The 20236-nt window shown below is 41.7% G+C and overlaps 3 protein-coding genes across 5 annotated transcripts in view; 2 read left to right on the forward strand and 1 right to left on the reverse strand.

Annotated features, from left to right (window-relative positions):
- LOC123994798 (DISP complex protein LRCH3-like) overlaps positions 1-3154 on the forward strand; it is a 78902-nt gene extending 75748 nt beyond the window's left edge. The window contains exon 22 of the mRNA XM_046297795.1: positions 2960-3154. Coding sequence (XP_046153751.1) covers positions 2960-3016 — 57 coding nt within the window. The 3' untranslated portion in view covers positions 3017-3154. The remainder of the gene's footprint in view (positions 1-2959) is intronic.
- Positions 163-14099, reverse strand: iqcg (IQ motif containing G). Of its 3 annotated transcripts, XM_046297798.1 has the most exons (10): positions 13833-14097; positions 13524-13671; positions 13158-13360; positions 12723-12851; positions 7684-7765; positions 7263-7424; positions 6424-6498; positions 4623-4754; positions 3166-3267; positions 163-3006 (listed from the first exon to the last, which is right to left on the reverse strand). In XM_046297798.1, the coding sequence occupies exons 2-10, from the start codon at positions 13650-13652 to the stop codon at positions 2905-2907; spliced, it is 1116 nt and encodes a 371-aa protein (XP_046153754.1). In that variant the 5' UTR covers positions 13653-13671; positions 13833-14097; the 3' UTR covers positions 163-2904. The 3 variants fall into 3 exon arrangements, with proteins under 3 accessions (XP_046153754.1, XP_046153755.1, XP_046153753.1); XM_046297799.1 differs by having other exon boundaries at positions 6424-6492; positions 13524-14099; XM_046297797.1 differs by having other exon boundaries at positions 13524-14097.
- LOC123994802 (60S ribosomal protein L35a-like) lies at positions 14078-18608 on the forward strand. The gene is made up of 5 exons (XM_046297800.1): positions 14078-14175; positions 14695-14734; positions 15046-15198; positions 17434-17578; positions 18543-18608. Exons 1-5 carry the CDS (start codon positions 14082-14084, stop codon positions 18564-18566), a joined length of 456 nt encoding a protein of 151 aa, XP_046153756.1. The 5' UTR covers positions 14078-14081; the 3' UTR covers positions 18567-18608.
- The last annotated feature ends 1628 nt before the right edge of the window (positions 18609-20236 follow it).

The raw sequence follows: 20236 nt of genomic DNA on the forward strand, positions 1-20236 counted from the left end.
CCCCAAATACATGTGTGCCAAGCTTGTAGAGTCAAGGTTGTAATCGTGCTTCAACAAAGTACGAAATAGAGGGCCTGAATACTTATGTAAATGTGATATTTCCGTTTTTTTATTTTTTTATACATGTGCAAAAAACTTAACAATATAAATATATTTGCTTCGTCATTATAGGGTATTGGGATGAGGGAAAAAAAAACAATTGAATCCATTTTAGAATAAGCTGTAACGTAACATAATGTGGAAAAAGTCAAGGGGTCTGAATACTTTCCGAATGCACTGTATGTACATCCCAAAAGAGAACTTTACACATTTCTTGATATAGGAGATGTTCGGTACTGACACTATTTAAAAATAGATGAAGATTTACCAACTCAAAAATTTGATCTGAAATGTTTCCAGATAGACTACTCACCATGTGGTCATGCTGGAGAGAGGTGCAATCCCATCACCTGGTGATATTTGTAGGAGTTTCTTAAGGCACAGTCTTTTATTGTGTATGTATAGTTAGTGACGTCAATGTGGGAAGGATTTATTTTTATTTTTTAGAAAGATGTTTAAAAATCAACTGCTAATTAGATTCGTATCTTTCAATATAATAATAAAACACCTCTCAGTAGAAATAAGTGTATAAACAATTACTTTTTACTATATTAAGTTAACAATATATTTGGTATTGCCTTGGATTGAATTAGAACATATCGTGATGTATATAGATGTCCTAAGTTTGGAGATGTAACTTTTTAAAATATATATATAGTTTTTTCGGGGTGGGATTGCAATTTGCACCACTTGTGTAGAATCACCCATGTATAAAGCTGTAATTCATGTGTTTTTCCACAAGGAGTTGTGTTCTCGTGTAGCTACATGGATTGGACGATGTCCTTAAGTGCTGGGCCAGGGAAGTAAAATATTAAGTGCTATAAGATAGAAAACAGGCCTCTTAAAGGGTTAGTGTTACGAGTGGGATTGGTTCAAGCTGATCCTCGACCAGTGTTTCCAGGCAACTTCTTCCTTGAGCACAGCTCAGTCAAGTCTCTAATCAAAGGCGTGTGTATGGGCAGGTTGACTGACAGCATGACATCAAGGCCTGCAACTTTGCATTAGTATCTGTGCTTTTATCTTGCAGTAACGGTTATTTCTTATTGTAGTCCACTACTGACGAGCTGTTGGGGCTGGCCAGGTTCTGGGGATAAACTTACACTACCTTTTTTATTCTCTACGAACCACCTCATCACTTTCACAGTTGAGTTCAACATGGAGAGTTGAGACCGTAGACAAGTAGTAGTGAATATGACAGTGTCTCCCTCATGCACAGAACTCATCTTTTATCACTACATGTTGCTAAGCTTGTATGACATTCAAATGGATCTACAGATTGAACTATTGATAGTGTTCAAGACACCTTTCCAATTGTCATGATCAAGTTGTTTTTGGTGAATTGTTCAACCACACCTTATAGACACAATGTGGCTCTTGCTACACACAGGTGTGCATATTGCTAATTTGATCTGGCAGCAGTTACAAGTAATCTGCCAGACCGGAACAGTATTTATTTATTTGTCACTAGCGCTGTCCTTAGTGAAACCCCATTGAGAAGGCCGTGTTCATTAGGCACGAAACAGAAGAAAACAACAACAATTGTCCAATAAGAAACATTGCAGTTCAGTTGCATGCCCTAATGAACATGGCCCAGCTCTACTTAGAGCAGTGTTACCCACAGAAAGTCAGGTTAACGGACTGACTCTTAGTTCTGAGGCAGACACAACCTCTCGTTCCCAGGGAGGGGGATGAGGGAGTGCTAGCCACAGAGCTGGCAATAATACTCTGGTGAAGACTGACCTGAGGACCACTCATTGATGGGATCTTGTAGGCAGATTCCCAGCCTACCTTTTCAGAACTCTATCTAAAAGAAAGTTAGTGGTAAAAACATAACTCTGATATATATTTTTCCCTTCAAAAGCTATGTAGGCTGCCTACAGAGATGCACATCCCTACAGTAAAAGCTACGTAGGCTGTCTACTTAGCTGCACATCCCTATAGTAAAGGCTACGTAGGCTGCCTACTTAGATGCACATCCCTACAGTAAAAGCTATGTAGGCAGCATACTTAGATGCACATCCCTATAGTAAAGGCTACGTAGGCTGCCTACTTAGATGCACATCCCTACAGTAAAATCTACATAGGCTGCCTATGTAATGTACATCCCTACAGTAAAAGAGATGTAAACTGGGAATCTGCCTACGTAGATTCTGAAGTCAAAAAATATATCAGAGGTATGTTTTTACCATTTTAACTTTGTTTTAGATAGACTCGGAGTTCTCAAAAGGGAAGTTAAAGGTGATTTTAAATATATTATAAATGTTTTGATATTTTCACCCTTACTGACTTGGGCTTTCTCTAGCAGGAATCATGTGCCCCTACTGCTGGGTCTGGACCCTGTGACATATGTACAGTAAAATAGATACATTCCATGTGTTTACAAGTAGGTACCACATAAAGAGAGGACCTTCTTTCATGACCGCAACATGGGTCTTTAACTTTACATTTTTACACCGTTTGCTGAGAAATTGTCCCTGAAAACATGTACAAAATTGAATTATTATTTTCTGGAATTAATATTTGGCATGAATAAAAGTGACCCATATCAGTCTCATGAGTACGCTTGTTTATTACCATTCTTGCCCTTGTGTTAGACTGCATATAAGTAAGAACCTTGCAATGGTGGTAGTAGTATTCAAAATGACCATGCCAACTTTACTCTGTTAAAGGGGGGAAAAAAGCCTTTCTCATTGAATATATATTTGCCTACAGGCCAAGTGTCGAATTGTCTGGAATCAGGAATTGAACATTGATGAAAAGTAACATGTCTGTATTGAGACTTTTTGGAGCTCTTGAAGGGACACCTCACTTTTTCTTCTTTCCCTTCTTGCCCTCCTTGGGCTTCTTGCCTTTCTTATAGGGGCCCAGGCCGCGTCGCACTAACGTTCCCCTCCACCACGACTGGATCTGCAAGTGACACAGGGAACAATAAAATGATTTAGTGTAATGAACAGAGTACAGTTGTGATCAAGATGCATGGCATTAAACACTGCACTGCCACTGGATGTGATTGGTTTCCTTGCTGGGCAGGTGGAGGTGATTTATTAAAGAGTGTTTAATGATTACCTTGGTGGCTGCGTCTCGCTCCATGTGTTCCTTCTCCAGCTTCCTGCGTAGGGCCTCTTTCTCCATCCTGTCCTCGATGACCACCTGCTCACTGTCTCTGTACTGGAACAGAAGAAAGTATAAAGACTGAGTCAATATGCAGAGTAAAATTTCTGTTCCATACAGGTATACTTTCTAAAAGCGACAATTTGCAGTCTATTTTAGTAATACATTTTTAAAAGCTATGTATGGAAACTCATTACATGGAGCTCCTGACGAACAGTTCTTGTGCTGACGTTGCTTCCATAGGCAGTTTGGAACTCGGTAGTGAGTGTTGCAACCGAGGACAGACATTTTTTATGCGCTCCAGCACTTGGCGGTCCCATTTTGTGAGCTTGTGTGGCCTACCACTTCCCGGCTGAGCCGTTGTTGCTCCTAAATGTTTCCACTTCACAATAACAACACCTACATTTGACCGGGGCAGCTCTAGCAGGGCAGAAATTTGACAAACTAGCTTGTTGGAAAGGTGGCATCCTATGACGGTTCCACGTTGAAAGTTACTTAACTCTTCAGTAAGGGCCATTCTACTGCCAATGTTTGTCTATGAAGATTGCATGGCTGTGTCACAGAACAATAACACAAATGTGAAGCATCTGCTTGGCTTTTCCACTCACTACCAAATATGGTAGTGAGAGGAAGCCCACTGGCCTGCAGTGGGAGAAGGTAGATTTTGGCCGACATTCTGCAAATTTTCTCATCAATGAAACATTTGATCTCAATAGAGTTTTCTGTTCCCAAAACTACAATCTGTTATGAACAGAGTGGACTATGTTTTGTAGACTTTGCAAAAGGGTAAAAGTTTTTTTTAAATTGCGTTGTTTAGGAATGCAAGGGTGAATTGAGTTATTGCACAGGCGCAATATGCAGATGCATGCTAGAATGCGCCAATATAGGATCTCACTAGCTCGTGTTTGGCTCTGTCCCCTCCTTGCTTGCTCTGCCCACTATGACTCATTTGTTCCCATAGACCACAGCCTGTTGTTTTCAATCTTTGTTTACTTATAAAATCCACTACTTTGAAGGGGTGTCCACATACTTTTGGCTATGTAGTGTACAAGTAATTTAAAAGTAAAAAAAACGTATGTAGCAACTGCAGATTGCCTCTTTAATGATCTGAGGACTTGTAATAACAGTTTATTTGCAAGTGGGATGTGCAACTCAATAATAGGACGGTGTTCCTAATATTTGGTATACTCAGTGTATATCAGTTCTACTATCCTATTCATTACCTAGCGCTAACCTGTATACTACAGACAAAAATGGGTTGTATTCATTAGGGCACACCGAAGCAAAACAATATGCAACGGAAAATGAAAACTACTGTTTCTTTTTAGAAAAGTCCAGGTGGTCCCTCCCTGTTTCAGTCCGTTTTTTCCCTGTCTGGTGCCGAATGAAATCCACCCAGGCTATGTCCTCACCTTCTTGGCCAGCTCCTGGAGCTGGGAGAGATTGTTAGCTTTGTTGTTCCTCAGGCTGTTAAGCTCCTGCTGCTTATCCTCCATGTCTCTCTCATAGCGCTCCATCCATACCTCCAGCTTCTCCCCCAGACTCTGAGAGGTGCACACAAACACATATTGTTGCAGCGTCACCTGACAGACAACCTGTTTTGTGGTTCTGAAAGTCAGATTTTGCAGTGATTTGATCTGCTGCTATCCGTGGTGCTAAATCCCAGCTATGGCCACTATTGCTCAAGAGACAAGGGCTCATCAATTTCGTGTACAGCTCCCCTAACTAATGTTTTGTGATTTTAAAAAATTGCTATTGCTGTCGTAAAGTTTGCCGAACCATGAATGGGGACTAGGGATTGATTTGGGATTCTACTATTGCAATAAAATAACAGCATTAGATGTTTTAGATGGCAGCTCAAAGAACGTACCAACTCATCCTACAACACCCAATACACACTACCGGTCAAAAGTTTTACAACACCTACTCATCCAAGGGTTTTTCTTTATTTTTACTAGTATCTACATTGTAGAATAATAGTGAAGACATCAAAACTATGAAATAACACATATGGAATCATGTAGTGTTAAAAAAAATCTATATTTTATACTTTAAATAGCCACCCTTTGCCTTTGACTGCTTTGCACTCTCTTGGCATTCTCTCAACTAGCTTCATGAGGTAGTCACCTGGAATGCATTTCAACTAACATGTGTGCCTTAAGTTCATTTGTGGAATTTCTTTCATTCTTAATGCGTTTGAGCCAATCAGTTGTGTTGTGAGAACAGCTCAAGTAAGCAAAGAGAAACGACAGTCCATTACTTTAAGACTGAATTTACATACAGTACCAGTCAAAAGTTTGGACACCTACTCATTTGAGTTTTTTTATTTTTACTATTTTCTACATTGTACAAAAGTGTTAAACAAATCAATGTATTTTAGATTTGAGGCCTTCATGGTCAAATTGCTGAAACCACACCAATAAGAAGAAGAGACTTGCTTGGACCAAGAAACACGATCAATGGATATTAGACCGGTGGAAATGTGTCCTTTGGTCTGGAGTCCAAATTGGCGATTTTGTTTCCATCCGCTCTGTCTTTGTGAGACGCGGTGTGGGTGAACAGATGATCTCTGCATGTGTATTTCCCACCGTAAAGCATGGGGGAGGACATGCTATGGTGTGGGGGTGCTTTTCAAGACACACTTAACCAGCATGGTTACCACAGCACTTGGGCTAAGTGGGACTATCAGTTTTTCAACAGGACAATGACCCAACACACCTCCAGGCCAAGAAGAGTGATGGAGTGCTGCATCAAATGACCTGGCCTCCACAATCACCCATCCTCAACCCAATTGAGATGGGGTGATATGAGTCGGACCGCAGAGTGAAGGAAAAGCAGCCAACAAGTGCTCAGCATATGTGGGAACTTCCTCAAGACTGTTGGAAAAGCATTGCAGGTGAAGCTAGTTGAGAGAATGCCAAGAGTGTGCAAAGCTGTCATCAAGGTAAAGAGTGGCTACTTTGAAGAATCTCAAATATACAAAAAATGTTTAACACTTTTTTATGGTTACGACATGATTCCATATGTGTTATTTCATTGTTTTGATGTGTTCACTATTATTCTACAATGTAGATCATTAGTAAAAATAATGAGAAACCCTGGAATGAGTAGGTGTTTTAAAACGTTTGACCGGTACTGTATATATCACACAAAAGTTCAATTATGCTCCTATACACGAGTCATGTCATTTTCCAACCACCACTGCACACGTACTGTCTGATGTTCCTTGAGGAAAGTCTCCATCTCCATATGAACTCTCCTCTCCTCCTCCAACCTCTCCTGCTGTAGCTGAGGACAGAGGAACAATGATTACACAGATGCACCTGTAGTGGTGACCATCTCTGTACAGCCAAACCTCACAGTTGCTACAAAGTCTGTAGCCAAGTCACACCAAAGGCTCTGTCCAGAAACACCCCCCCAGGCCCCTAGCCACTTGTGTAGATCTGAAAGGATGGGATAGCCAGAAGAAATGTGTAGGTATTAGCAAAAAGCAATACAGACCCAATTCTATGAGATCTACATGGGTGGACTGGAACAAGAATTCAGCCCTGGCATTTCATCCACACGAGCCCACATCACTCTGTGCGCCGCCAACTCACCCCCCACACACACATACACCGTGACCCTACACACCCTAATTAGACACTGGGAGCAGTGCTGACATTTCAAAACATATGTGCACTAAGTAATATCATAGGCTAATTAACTTTATGGCCGTTGCCCACTGATCAGCCAGGCTCATTGTAGATTAGTAGAACATAGAAACTGCGCAAAACTCTGTACAACACATCTTAGCAGGCCCATGGGCCGCCCGCTATGTCTTTATATAAAAATATATATTTGTGTGTGTGTGTGAATTTCAATCAGCCTACCCAACAACAAAAATGGTCCAGTTTACACAGGCAGCCCAATTCTGATCTTTTTACCACTAATTGGTCTTTTGACCAATCGGATCAGATGTTTTCCACTAATTGGGCGAGAGATCAGATTTGGGCTGCCTGTGTAAACAACTTTTTGGGGATGATTCTAGACAGGGCCACAAAGACACACACCCTGATCTCATCCTCCAGCTGCTTCTCAGAGTGTGTGTTGATCTTCTGTCCCTGGTACACCAGCAGCTCCGCGCTGCTCTTCACATACTTCCTCTCCAGGCCAGTCTTAGCCTTCATCTCCTGAAGTTGGTCTTTCAGGTGGGCAGTCATCTCCTCGCGTCGCTAAAGGGACAACATTAAGACAGTTTGCGCAAAGTATTACATAAGTTGCCAGTACTTTAATGTATTTACCTGAGAATGAAAAACAGGGAGGCACCCCGATTTTCAAAGACATTGACGTCTGACACCCTCAAAGAACTTGGAGCAACACCAAGAGTCAGTGAATGTGTAGCCTAATTCTAACCTTGCCCATTTACTAGATTGAAAATCATATTGGGCACGTGAAGGAGTGTGTCTCCGTTGTTTTCCTCAGTTATGGTACCTGCAGCTCCAGAGTTTTTTCCTTGCGGATGTCAAGCAGCTGTCTCTGAAGAGCTTTGGTCCTCCGCCGGCCGCCCTCCTCCCTGCAATACACATTGGGCCTGATTGCTGTCTGTGTGTAAGTGTGAGTCGACTCTTGGCATTCTCTCAACCAGCTTCATGCGGTAGTCACCTGGAATGTATTTCAACTAACAGGCGTGCCTTGTTAATTTGTTGAATTTCTTTCCTTATTGCATTTGAGCCAATCAGTTGTTGTTTCAAGGCAGGGGTGGTATACAGATAGCCCTATTTGGTAAAAGACCAAGTCCATATTTTAGCAAGAACAGCTCAAATAAGCAAAGAGAAACGACAGTCCAACATTACTTTAAGACATGGTCAGTCAATGTGGACATTTTTAAGAACTTTGAAAGTTTCTTCGAGCAGTCGCAAAAACCATCACGCGCTATGAAACTGTCTCTCATGAGGACCGCCACAGGAAAGGAAGACCCAGAGTTAACTCTGCTTCAGAGGATAAGTTCATTAGAGTTTCCAGCCTCAGAAATTGCAGCCCAAATAAATGCTTCAGTGTTCAAGTAACAGACACATCTCAACATCAACTGTTCAGAGGAGACTGAATGGTCGAATTGCTGAAAAGAAACCACTACTAATGAACACCAATAAGAAGAAGAGACTTGCTTGGGCCAAGAAACACGAGCAATGGACATTAGACCGGTGGAAATCTGTCCTTTGGTCTGGAGTCCAAATTTGAGATTTTTGGTTACAACTGCCGTGAGATGCAGAGTAGGTGAACGGATGACCTCCACATGTGTGGTTCCCACCGTGAAGCATGGAGGAGGAGGTGTGATGGTGTTGGGGTGCTTTGCTGGTGACACTCAGTGATTTATTTATAACCAGCATGGCTATCACAGCATTCTGCAGCGAAACACCATCCCATCTGGTGTGCGTTTAGTCCCACTATCATTTGATTTTCAACAGGACAATGACCCGACACACTTCCAGGCTGGATATGGGCTATTTGACCAAGAAAGAGAGTAATGAAATGCTGCATCAGATGACCTGGCCTCCACAATCACCCAATCTCAACCCCGTGGTTACTACATGATTCCATATGCGTTATTTCATAGTTTTGATATATTCACTATTCTACAATGTAGAAAATAACAAACGCTTGAATGAGTAGGTGTGTCCAAACTTTTGACTCAGTACTTTGTTGACGTGCCTTTGGCTGCGATTATAGCATCGAGTATTCTTGGGTATGACGCTACAAGCTTGGCACATCTGTATTTGGGGAGTTTCTCCCATTATCTGCAGATCTGCTCTGTCAGGTTGGATGGGGAGTGTCGCTGCTCAGCTATTTTTCAGGTCTTTCCAGAGATGTTCGATCGGGTTCAAGTCCAGGCTCCGGCTGGGCCACTCAAGGACATTCAGAGACTTGTCCCAAAGCCAATCCTGCATTGTCGTGGCTGTCTGCTTAGGGTCGTTGTCCTGTTGGAAGGTGAACCTTGGCCCCAGTCTAGGGTCCTGAGCCCTCTGGAGCTGGTTTTCATCAAGGGCATCTCTACTTTGCACCGCTCATCATTCCCTCAATCCTGACTAGTCTTCCCGTCCCTGCCTCTGAAATACATCCCCACAGCATGACGCTGCCACCACCATGCTTCACTATAGGGATGGTGCCAGGTTTCTTCCAGACGTGACACTTGGCATTCAGGCCAAAGAATTCAATTTGGTTTCATCAGAGCAGAGAATCTTGTTTCTCATGCTCAGTCCTTTAGGTGCCTTTTGGCAAACGGGCTGTCATGTGCCTTTTACGGAGGAGTGGCTTCCATCTGGCCACTACCATAAAGGCCTGATTGGTGGAGTGCTGCAGAGATGGTAGTCCTTCTGGAAGGTTCTCCCATCTCCACAGAGGAACTCTGGAGCTCTGTCAGAGTGACCATCGGGTTCTTGGTCACCTCCCTGACCAAGGCCCTTCTCCCCAGATTGCTCAGTTTGGCCGGGCAGCCAGCTCTAGGAAGATTATTGGTGGATCTAAACATCTTCCATTTAAGAATGATGGAGGCCACTGTGTTCTTGGAGACCTTCAATGCTGCATAATTTTCTTTGGTACCCTTCCCCAGATCTGTGCCTCAACACAATCCTTTCTTGGTGCTCAACTGACAATTCCTTCGATCTCATGGCTTGTTTTTGCTCTGACATGCACTATCAACTGTGGGACCTTATATCAACAGGTGTGTGACTTTCGAAATCATGTCCAATAAAATGAATTTACCACAGGTGGACTCCAATGAAGTTGTAGAAACATCAAGGATGATCAATGATAACAGGATATACAATGGGGTAAAAAAGTATTTAGTCAGCCACCAATTGTGCAAGTTCTCCCACTTAAAAAGATGAGGCCTGTAATTTTCATCATAGGTACACTTCAACTATGACAGACAAAATGAAAAAAAAAATCACATTGTAGGATTTTTTTTATTAATTTATTTGCAAATTATGGTGGAAAATAAGCATTTGGTCACCTACAAACAAGCAAGATTTCTGGCTCTCACAGACCTGTAATTTCTTCTTTAAGAGACTCCTCTGTCCTCCAGTCGTTACCTGTATTAATGGCACCTGTTTGAACTTATCAGTATAAAAGACACATGTCCAAAACCTCAGTCACACTCCAAACTCCACTATGGCCAAGACCAAAGAGCTGTCAAAGGACACCAGAAACAAAATTGTAGACCTGCACCAGGCTGGGAAGACTGAATCTGCAATAGGTAAGCAGCTTGGTTTGAAGATATCAACTGTGGGAGCAATTATTAGGAAATGGAAGACATACAAGACCACTGATAATCTCCCTCGATCTGGGGCTCCATGCAAGATCTCACCCCGTGGGGTCAAAATGATCACAAGAACGGTGAGCAAAACTCCCAGAACCACACGGGGGGACCTAGTGAATGACCTGCAGAGAGCTGGGACCAAACTAACAAAGCCTACCATCAGTAACACACTACGCCGCCAGGGACTCAAATCCTGCGATGCCAGACGTGTCCCCCTGCTTAAGCCAGTATATGTCCAGGCCTGTCTGAAGTTTGCAAGAGAGGATTTGGATGATCCAGAAGAAGATTGGGAGAATGTCATATGGTCAGATGAAACCAAAATATAACTTTTTAGTAAAAACTCAACTTGTCGTGTTTGGAGGACAAAGAATGCTGAGTTGCATCCAAAGAACACCATACCTACTGTGAAGCATGGGGGTGGAAATATCATGGTTTGGGGCTGTTTTTCTGCAAAGGGACCAGGACGACTGATCCGTGTAAAGGAAAGAATGAATGGGGCCATGTATTGTGAGATTTTGAGTGAAAACCTCCCATCGGCAAGGGCATTGAAGATGAAACGTGGCTGGGTCTTTCAGCATGGCAATGATCCCAAAAACACCGCCCGGGCAACGAAGAAGTGGCTTCGTAAGAAGCATTAAGCTCATGGAGGTGGCCTAGCCAGTCTCCAGATCTCAACCCCATAGAAAATCTTTGGAGGGAGTTGAAAGTCCGTGTTGCCCAGCAACAGCCCCAAAACATCACTGCTCTAGAGGAGATCTGCATGGAGGAATGGGCCAAAATACCAGCAACAGTGTACCATCACTACTCTGGACAGTTCTGACCTAGAATATGTGGACTACAAATACCTAGGTGTCTGGTTAGACTGTAAACTCTCCTTCCAGACTCAAATTAAGCATCTCCAATCGTCTTCCTATTTCACAACAAAGCCTCCTTCACTTATGCTGCCAAACATACCCGCGTAAAACTAACTATCCTACCAATCCTCGACTTCGGCAATGTCATTTACAAACACTACTCAGCAAACTGGATGTAGCCTATCACAGTGCCACCCATTTTGTCACCAAAGCCCCATATACTACCAACCACTGCGACCTGTTTGCTATGCCCTCGTTGGCTGGCCCTCACTACATATTCGTCGCCAAACCCACTGGTTCCAGGTCATCTGTAAGTATTTGCTAGGTAAAGTCCTGCCTAATCTCAGCTCACTGGTCACCATAGCAACATCCATACGTAGCACACGCTCCAGCAGGAATATTTCACTGGTCATCCCCAAAGCCAACACCTCATTTGGCTGCCTTTCCTTCCAGTTCTCTGCTGCCAGTGACTGGAACAAATTGCAAAAATCACTGAAGCTGGATGTCAGAGCAGCTCACTGTACCTCTACACAGCCAATCTGTAAATAGCACACCCAACTACCTGATCCCCATATTATGACTTACCCTCTTGCTCTTTTGCACCCCAGTATCTCTACTTGCACATCATCATCCGCACATCTATCACTCCAGTGTTAATGCTAAATTGTAATTATTTTGCTTCTATACCCTATTTATTGCCTTACCTCCCTACTCTTCTACATTTTCATACACTGTACATAGATTGTTGTATTGTGTTATTGACTGCGTTTGTTTGTAGCTCTGTGTTGTATGTGTCAAACTGCTTTGCTTTATCTTGGACAGGTTGCAGTTGTAAATGAGAACTTGTCAACTGGCTTACCTGGTTAAATAAAGGTCTAATAAAAAATTAACTAGGGAGGTAGACTTATCCAAGTATGATATTTCATTTTGTTTGTTTTGTTCTATAACATTTACATTTACATTTAAGTCATTTAGCAGACGCTCTTATCCAGAGCGACTTACATAACTTTCCTTCACTTTGAAAATGTGGAGTAGGTTGTGTCGATCTATCAGAAGAAACATCAAATGTAATCCCTCTTTAGATAGAATTAAGGCAGGCACTGTATGCACGTCCTATAATAAACAAAGACAAATTATAGTAGCTCTGTTTTCAATCAAAATAAAACAGGCTCATAGAAATGGCTGGAACGTTATCATACACATCCATGTGTTTGATACTGTTCCATTTACAACATTCCAGATATTATTACAAGCCATCCTCCCCTCACCAGCCTCTTTGTGTGGGTTTTGAAAGAATTTCACTATTGCCTGCACAGACAATGAATTATTAGCCTACATATTCATATTGACCTTAACCTGACCTGATTATTATGTCCAGGAGGTTGGCCTTCCTTCTTTTCTCTTCTCCCACAGCGAAAAGCAAGCTGTGAAAGGTCCCTCTCTCTTGCAGCTCTGCCAACACATCCGCAATCACGTGAGCCACAAACTGACTGTATATATATGAGAGAGAGAGAGAATATGATCATTATGTATGAGGTAGATGCCATACAGGGTATTCACAGTTAATACAGTCTGCTCTGCACCTTCTAAATGTTTGACAAATGTAAACAATGTGTATAATTCAGTGGTTGACCTGAAAAAGATCCCAATGAAAAGTTGTCTCGTGTGCATAATTAATCTCTGTTTGAAGCACAGTTGAGTTGTGGGCTTCTATTTTATTAAATTGTCTGGAACCCAGCTCTGGTCCAAGTCGGAATGTGCACTCAAGCCCCGAACAAGAGCTATCTGGAACCCACCGGTCTCTCTGCACCTTGGCCAAGTTGTCAGGGGACAGTGGGTTCTCCTCTAGTGTGCGGTTCAGTTCCTTCTGGGATCTGTGCAGCTCACGGGTGGCATCTGACAGTCTCCCAGACTCTCTCTCAAACTGACGGGCTGCTTTCAGGTTCTGCTCTGCCCCTTTCTGCTGTTCAAGGACCTGTCCAATGTCAGCTGACACAAACTTCCAGAAAAACAGATGAATACGGGCTGAATAAGAGAAAATTACAGCTTAGATAGCAAGCATAGCATTAGTACCATACCATTAATTTGCTAAAGACTCATCATCGCTTGAAAAAGCCAACTGACATTAGCTCCGCGTATAACTGAGGATAATCAGATAATACCTTATCAGCTTCTGGACGACCCCTGTAGGTGTCGGGCATGATGTGACCCAGCACTGACAGCTGTGCAGCACAGTCCTGGAGCACTGTACACAGTCTGAGCAGCTCTACCCCAGACAAAGGAACCGGCATCCTGGTGGTCTGTGAACAACTATATTCGAGCGAAATTAGCAAAGCAATTTCCAATATCGCCTATCTAGCTAGCTACTAACGCTACCGTTTTCTAACTGTGACATTTTTGTGTTAGAAAATATCCTGGGCAAAATGCTCAATAACACAATCAACAGATTCGTAGCTAGGTATATTTCTTACGCGTCTTCACGGAACGTGTTGAAGTTTATTAGCTGTATTTATGGACAATAAAAGGCCAGTAGTTTAACTCGAGCACAGTTTAGCTAGCCTAGCAGCACACTTGGTAGTTTACCCCGGTCACCCTGGTAACGCACAACATTTGATTATTGTTTTTAAAAAATGACAAATTCTTATCTACTTCGATTATTATGTTGTGTGAAACGTACGAGAATGCAATAAAATGACAACTGAATAATTAAATAAAAATAAATGTTTTGGTTATGCGTTTCTGTCGTAACCGACTACGTAAATTTCCCAGCATTCCATTCCAACTTCCTTTTCCGCCATTTTTCAGACAGCGAAGGTGAGAAGTACAAAAGGCTACTTTTATAAAATCTAAATGTCTATGTTAATAAGTCTACATTTGGCATAAATACACATGGTTTCAAATATAAATATAGTTAAGGTTGCCATACACTCTATATTTTGAGTCCGAGAGGCTGTGATGAGACAAATATCACTTGGATAGTTTTACAAAGTTGACAAGCGCCGGACTGCAGGGTTGAGGCCGTTCAGATGTATACACCAAAATGCATCTATATTTAGCCTAAACGCTAACTAGGATACAACAGTATTCCCTTATTTTGTGTGTTAGTGGCTAAACGGACAAACCCTACCACAGTGGCTAGTTTAGCGTCTTCATTGGATCTACATGGCTATCTCGTCAATGTCCTGAATTCATGAACGTATGTGTATCTAGCTAACGTTAGCCAGAAACGTTAGTGTTGTACGTTGTCATCTAACTCATACACCAGACCACATGGCAAGTCAAACCTACAGGCACGTTCATATCGAGACCATAATGTATGAAATTGTTTCTCAGGTTTTTCCGTGCCTGGAAGAAGACTCGAGATGCCAGGAAGGTGAGTAGCCAATGATAGTCAGCTAACTTAGTTGGCGTTGTTGTGCTCTGCCACGGTTAACAACTTTTGTTTTAGCTCCTAGACCTATTTGCAAGGCTTTACTTAACCTTCTTTAGTATGGTCATTTTTTGGAGGTAGTTAATACTGAATTTGATATGTGTTTGTACAAAGTATGAAGTACTATTGTGCATTGGTTGATTCTGGTGAGTATTTAGGGTATGCAGTTGATTGACTGCTGACTGGATTACTCTGGCACCAGCATGATGCACAGGTTGAGTGCTCTGGTTTATGCAGTCTTTTCAATTTCGCAGACTGTGGAGCAAGGCTATCTTTGCCGGGTACAAGCGTGGCCTGAGGAACCAGCGTGAGCACACCGCCCTGCTCAAGGTGGAGGGAGTTTACACAAGGGAGGAAGTTGACTTCTACCTGGGCAAGCGTTGTGCTTATGTCTACAAGGCCAAGAAGTAAGTTTCCCCATCTTCTGTCTCATGGCTAATTTACAATAAGTATTTACCACAGGATTTTATATTAACCCATTAGACCAAAATACAATTCTAGAGTTCTGCTGTAGAATACTTAAAATGTAAGAGCTCGTTTTCTTACACATTTCAAACATACTTGGCTCAAGAACAATTAAGGAATTACAAGGGAACTTAGTTTTGAAGAGCATTACCTCTTTAATGACAGTTGTAAATTTGACTTAATTACTCACTCAAAATGTACCAAGTATAATATATTATACTTAAGATTATTATTTAAGAAGTAAAGCCAAAGGAGGTGTTGGTTATGGCCAATAGGCACAACTCTTCGCCACATACCATAAAGCCCCGTGTCGCCTTAATTCTATTGTAAACTGGTTACCAATGTCATTAGAGCAATACACATAAATGTTTCGTCATACCCAAGGTGTACGGTCTGATATACTATAGCTGTTAGCCAATCCGCATTCAGGGCTTGAAACCACCCCATTTATAATTACATATCAATGTGACCAGAAGATTATTTCCATGAGAGAGATCAATCATTCGATCTCCACCACTGATGTGCTTGCCTGTACCAACCAAGTTATCATGACAGGACCTGCTAATATCAGCTGTTTCACAGCATCAGACATCGACAACACTAAACATGTCCGAATCATCCTCTCCAACCAATATAGAGGTACTGCCTCTGTCACAGTGAAAAGTCCTGTCCGCTTCGGCGCCGTCATTTTGAGTAATTAAGTGAGTTTTTTTCCCTCCTAATGACAGCATACCCTGTTGGGCTCAGAACTGGTGCATCGGTCTAAGGCACTGCATCTCTGTGCTAGAGGCATCACTACAGACCCTGGTTCGATTCCAGGCTGTATTAGAATTCACCCCACCCGCATGTACAAATTACCTTGACTAACCAGTACCCCTGCACATTGGCTCGGTACCGGTACTCCCCGGTACACACCTACTCATTCAAGGGTTTATCTTTATTTTCTACATTGTCGAATAATGGTGAATACATGAAAACTATGAAATAACACATGGAATCATGTAGTAACCACTGGGTTCCTCCTTGGTCAAATAGCCCTCACACAGCCTGGAGGTGTGTTGGGTCATTGTTCTGTTGAAAAACAAATGATAGTCCCACTAAGCGCTCATGCAGAGATCATTCGTTCACCTACGCTGCCTCTCACAAAGACACGGCGGTTGGAACCTAAAAATCTCAAATTGGACTCATCAAACCAAAGGACATATTTCCACCTGTCTAGTGTATATTGCTCGTGTTTCTTGGCCCAAGAAAGTCTCTTCTTATTGGAGCCCTTAAGTAGTGGCATCTTTCCAGAAATTTGACCATTAAGGCCTAATTTGCGCCGTCTCCTCTGAACAGTTGATGTTGATGTCTGTTACTTGAACTCTGAAGCATTTATTTGCGGTGCAATTTCTGAGGCTGTCAACTAATGAACTTATCCTCTGCAGCAGAGGTAACTCTTCCTTTCCTGTGGCGGTCCTCATGAGACAGTTTCATCATAGTGCTTGATGGCTTTTGTGACTGCACTTGAAGAAACTTTCAAAGTTCTTCATTTTCCACATTGACTGATAGGTTGCTGTTTCTCTGCTTATTTGAGCTGTTCTTGCTGTAATATGAACTTAGCAAAAAGACCATCTTCTGACCATCTTAGGGGAAGACCATTTTCTGTATACCTCGTGAAGCTGGATGAGAGAATGCCAAGAGTGTGCAAAGCTGTCAAGGCAAAGGGTGGCTTTAAAGAATCTCAAATATAAAATATATTTTGATTTAACACTGCTAGGGTAGTAATATATAGTCTCATCTGACCTGTTTGATAGTGGATGTTAAAAGTGTGGGTTATATTCTTTTAACCTAGACTAGTGTTGCCAGTTCACCGTATAGGGAAGTGAGGTGTTTACCAATACACATTTTTGTTGTTGACATCACCCGTCTGTAAACACAAAGCTACTGTTTTCTCTATAGTCTTGTGCTGTGGCAGGCTTTTAGGGATTTGTAGGTCAGCGTATTCTTTCCATTACTGTATTATAAAATGGTTTTTATGCCTTACTCTAAGATGCTTCTCCCTTGTCTGGCCCAATTTCAAATGGATGTTATGCTGTTTTTATAGAAGAGCCACTTTTTCGGTGGAACTTTGTCCTTGTTTTAATTTAGTTCTGTGACAGGCGTCTAATTCTGCTCACTGTCTTCAATCTTATCAGGAACACAGTGACGCCTGGTGGCAAGCCCAACAAGACGCGGGTTATCTGGGGCAAAGTCATGCGCGCTCATGGCAACAGTGGAATGGTGCGGGCCAAGTTCAGCAGTAACCTCCCCGCAAAGGCCATGGGACACAGAATCAGAGTGGTGAGTAGTACCTTCAGCTGCTCTTCTCTGATTAGCAATAAGTTTCTTCCTGGACATACAGACAGTCCAGTCTGTTCTAGCCCTTCACTGTCTAGTGGTGGTCCCCCATGGGTGGTTTGTGAAGCACTGCTTTTTTGCTCTGTGTAGGGTTTGAGCCAAAGCAAATACAGCTCAAAGGAATTTGCTGCAACCCAACTGTATAGAACATGGTTTTATCCCTGCACAATTGCACCTGATTAACTTACACAGCAGCTCCAAAGACTTTTGATTAGTTGATTCAAGTGTGATTTTGTAGGGCTTGTACAGAAATGTCTAATATCAGAGGTACTTTAGGAAGGAGGTTGCCTGAATTTGGAGTAACTTGAACTTTTGTTAGTTCAGGGAACATCCATGTAATTCTGTGTGATCACCTCTTGAAACTGATTTTGTGAGAGGGAGAAGGCATTCTTGTTCGGTGGTTTGATCTTTGGATGGAAAATTCAAGAAATTGTGCTGTATACAACATCCTTAACGGATAACTTGAACAGCAAAATGCTTAATTTCAACACTTTTACCACCTTTTTGACGTGGTTTTCAGCCATTTCCAGTGACTGGTTGTGTATGAGGCAAGCTGTGAGAAATAAACCAACAATTTTCAGATGTTGGGGGCAGTGCTTCGCCTTCAGGCATGTCGGTTTCCTTAAATATTTATCTGGCAGTGTTACACCACTTATTGTTTCTGTTCATCTGGGTTGTGGGGTGAAGCTACAAAGGATTTGTTTTTCTTTATAAGTTGATGCTAAAAAATCAAACCTTTTCAATGGATTGTAGGCTCTATTTTAGTACTAAACGTCCCCCTCATGACCACTACATATTGGGCAAGTGCGCATATGGACAAACATCTGGAAGTGCCAATTCCCCACTCAATGTATGTTTGTATTGATTTGGTGCCTATGAACTTACCTCGCTGCTTTTTGTCTTTCAGATGCTGTACCCGTCTCGTGTGTAATTTACTGTTTGTGTACATACATTAAACAACTCAGTTCCACAATTAGTGTTTTGTGTTTTCTTGGCAGTCGCAGGGTGGGAATCAAAGTATGTTATTTTCAGGAATTGACCATATGTCTTAACTTTTCTTGACCAGTGAAGTGTTATAATACTATTCTGCTTTCTGGATTGTGATGGTGTAACTCCTTGTTTTTAAAAACAAAACAGGTAGGGTGCAATTGTTTAACATATAGGAATAATTAATTTGCAATATAAAATTATTTCCCTATGTACAGTTAGGTAAAAGGATCTAATTTCTTAACCTTTGGGATTGCTGCTTCACAGTTAATTTAAACCCTCAAATGTTAAGCCTGACGAACTCTTTATTACAAAACATGGATGTCCACATGGGGGTGCCTAAACTCAAACCTCTAGTTTGCAATTGGTCCCTGTGCTTAATTGTTTCAATATGACTTTTCACTGCCTACATTGCAATGTATAACTTATCTTCACTCCTACAATTGACTTGGCATGTACTACTGCAATCCAGATGCGCTGACCAGCTTTATGATGGCGTTCTTAGCAAAAAAAGTCCAGCGACATGTTCAAAGGTTGAGGAGGAGAAAACCAGTGCGTAAAGTCCAAATCAAACTACAAGTGTATTTCCATGTGTGTGAACACTGGAATTAGAATGCATGGAAGTGACCCAAGAGATGACTGGCAGCGAGTATCAATGGCTTAATGTGTCAAACTAGGTAAGTATACGGAGCAATGCCTGTAAAATAAGCTTATAAATGGTGTGAGTCGTTTCAGATTACTTAGTCTGATTTTATGCTATCTAAATATGTGGTTTAAAATGTATTGGTCTGAAACTAAGGTTTCAGTCAAATAGGCTATATGTTAAACAATTGCACCCTACCTGTTTTTGATTGTGTATTCAGACCCCTTTTTCCACGTTCTTTTACATTCTAGCCTTATTTTTTTATTTAACCAGGTAGGCTAATTGAGAACAAGTTCTCATTTGCAACTGCAACCTGACCAAGATAAAGCATAGCAGTGTGAACAGACAACACAGAGTTACACATGGAGTAAACAATTAACAAGTCAATAACACAGTAGAAAAAAAGGGGAGTCTATATACAATGTGTGCAAAAGGCATGAGGAGGTAGGTGAATAATTACACTGGAGTGATAAATGATCAGATGGTCATGTACAGGTAGAGATTGGTGTACAAAAGAGCAGAAAGGTAAATAAATGAACAGTATGGGGATGAGGTAGGTAAAAATGGGTGGGCTATTTACCAATAGATTATGTACAGCTGCAGCGATCGGTTAGCTGCTCAGATAGCTGATGTTTGAAGTTGGTGAGGGAGATAAACACAGTGTGCCATCACAGCAGCAAGATTTGTGACCTGTTGCCACGAGGAAAGGGCAACCAGTGAAGAACAAACACCATTGTAAATACAACCCATATTTATGGTTATTCATTTTATCTTGTCATTTAACTATTTGTATATTGTATATATATATATAATATGACATTTGTAATGTCTTTACTGTTTTTTAAACTTCTGTATGTGTAATGTTTACTGTTAATTTTTGTTGTTTTTCACTTTATATATTCACTTTGTATGTTGTCTACCTCACTTGCTTTGGCAATGTTAACACATGTTTCCCATGCCAATAAAGCCCT

This window comes from Oncorhynchus gorbuscha, linkage group LG14, assembly GCF_021184085.1.
Source record: "Oncorhynchus gorbuscha isolate QuinsamMale2020 ecotype Even-year linkage group LG14, OgorEven_v1.0, whole genome shotgun sequence".
In the NCBI taxonomy this organism is placed as follows: Eukaryota; Metazoa; Chordata; class Actinopteri; order Salmoniformes; family Salmonidae; genus Oncorhynchus; species Oncorhynchus gorbuscha.

What these genes read in the sequence shown, in the direction of transcription:
- iqcg (XM_046297798.1), bottom strand. Translation starts at nt 13,652, where the DNA reads ATGCCGGTTCCTTTGTCTGGGGTAGAGCTGCTCAGACTGTGTACAGTG. An exon ending in AAAAAACTCTGGAGCTGCAG is followed by an intron (nt 7,425 to 7,683) that starts GTACCATAACTG and finishes TTGTCCCTTTAG; the next exon opens with CGACGCGAGGAGATGACTGC. An exon ending in TCCTCAAGGAACATCAGACA is followed by an intron (nt 4,755 to 6,423) that starts GTACGTGTGCAG and finishes TGCACCTCTCAG; the next exon opens with AGTCTGGGGGAGAAGCTGGA.
- LOC123994802 (XM_046297800.1), top strand. Translation starts at nt 14,082, where the DNA reads ATGTTTTGGTTATGCGTTTCTGTCGTAACCGACTACGTAAATTTCCCA. An exon ending in AGACTCGAGATGCCAGGAAG is followed by an intron (nt 14,735 to 15,045) that starts GTGAGTAGCCAA and finishes TCAATTTCGCAG; the next exon opens with ACTGTGGAGCAAGGCTATCT. An exon ending in TGGGACACAGAATCAGAGTG is followed by an intron (nt 17,579 to 18,542) that starts GTGAGTAGTACC and finishes TTTGTCTTTCAG; the next exon opens with ATGCTGTACCCGTCTCGTGT.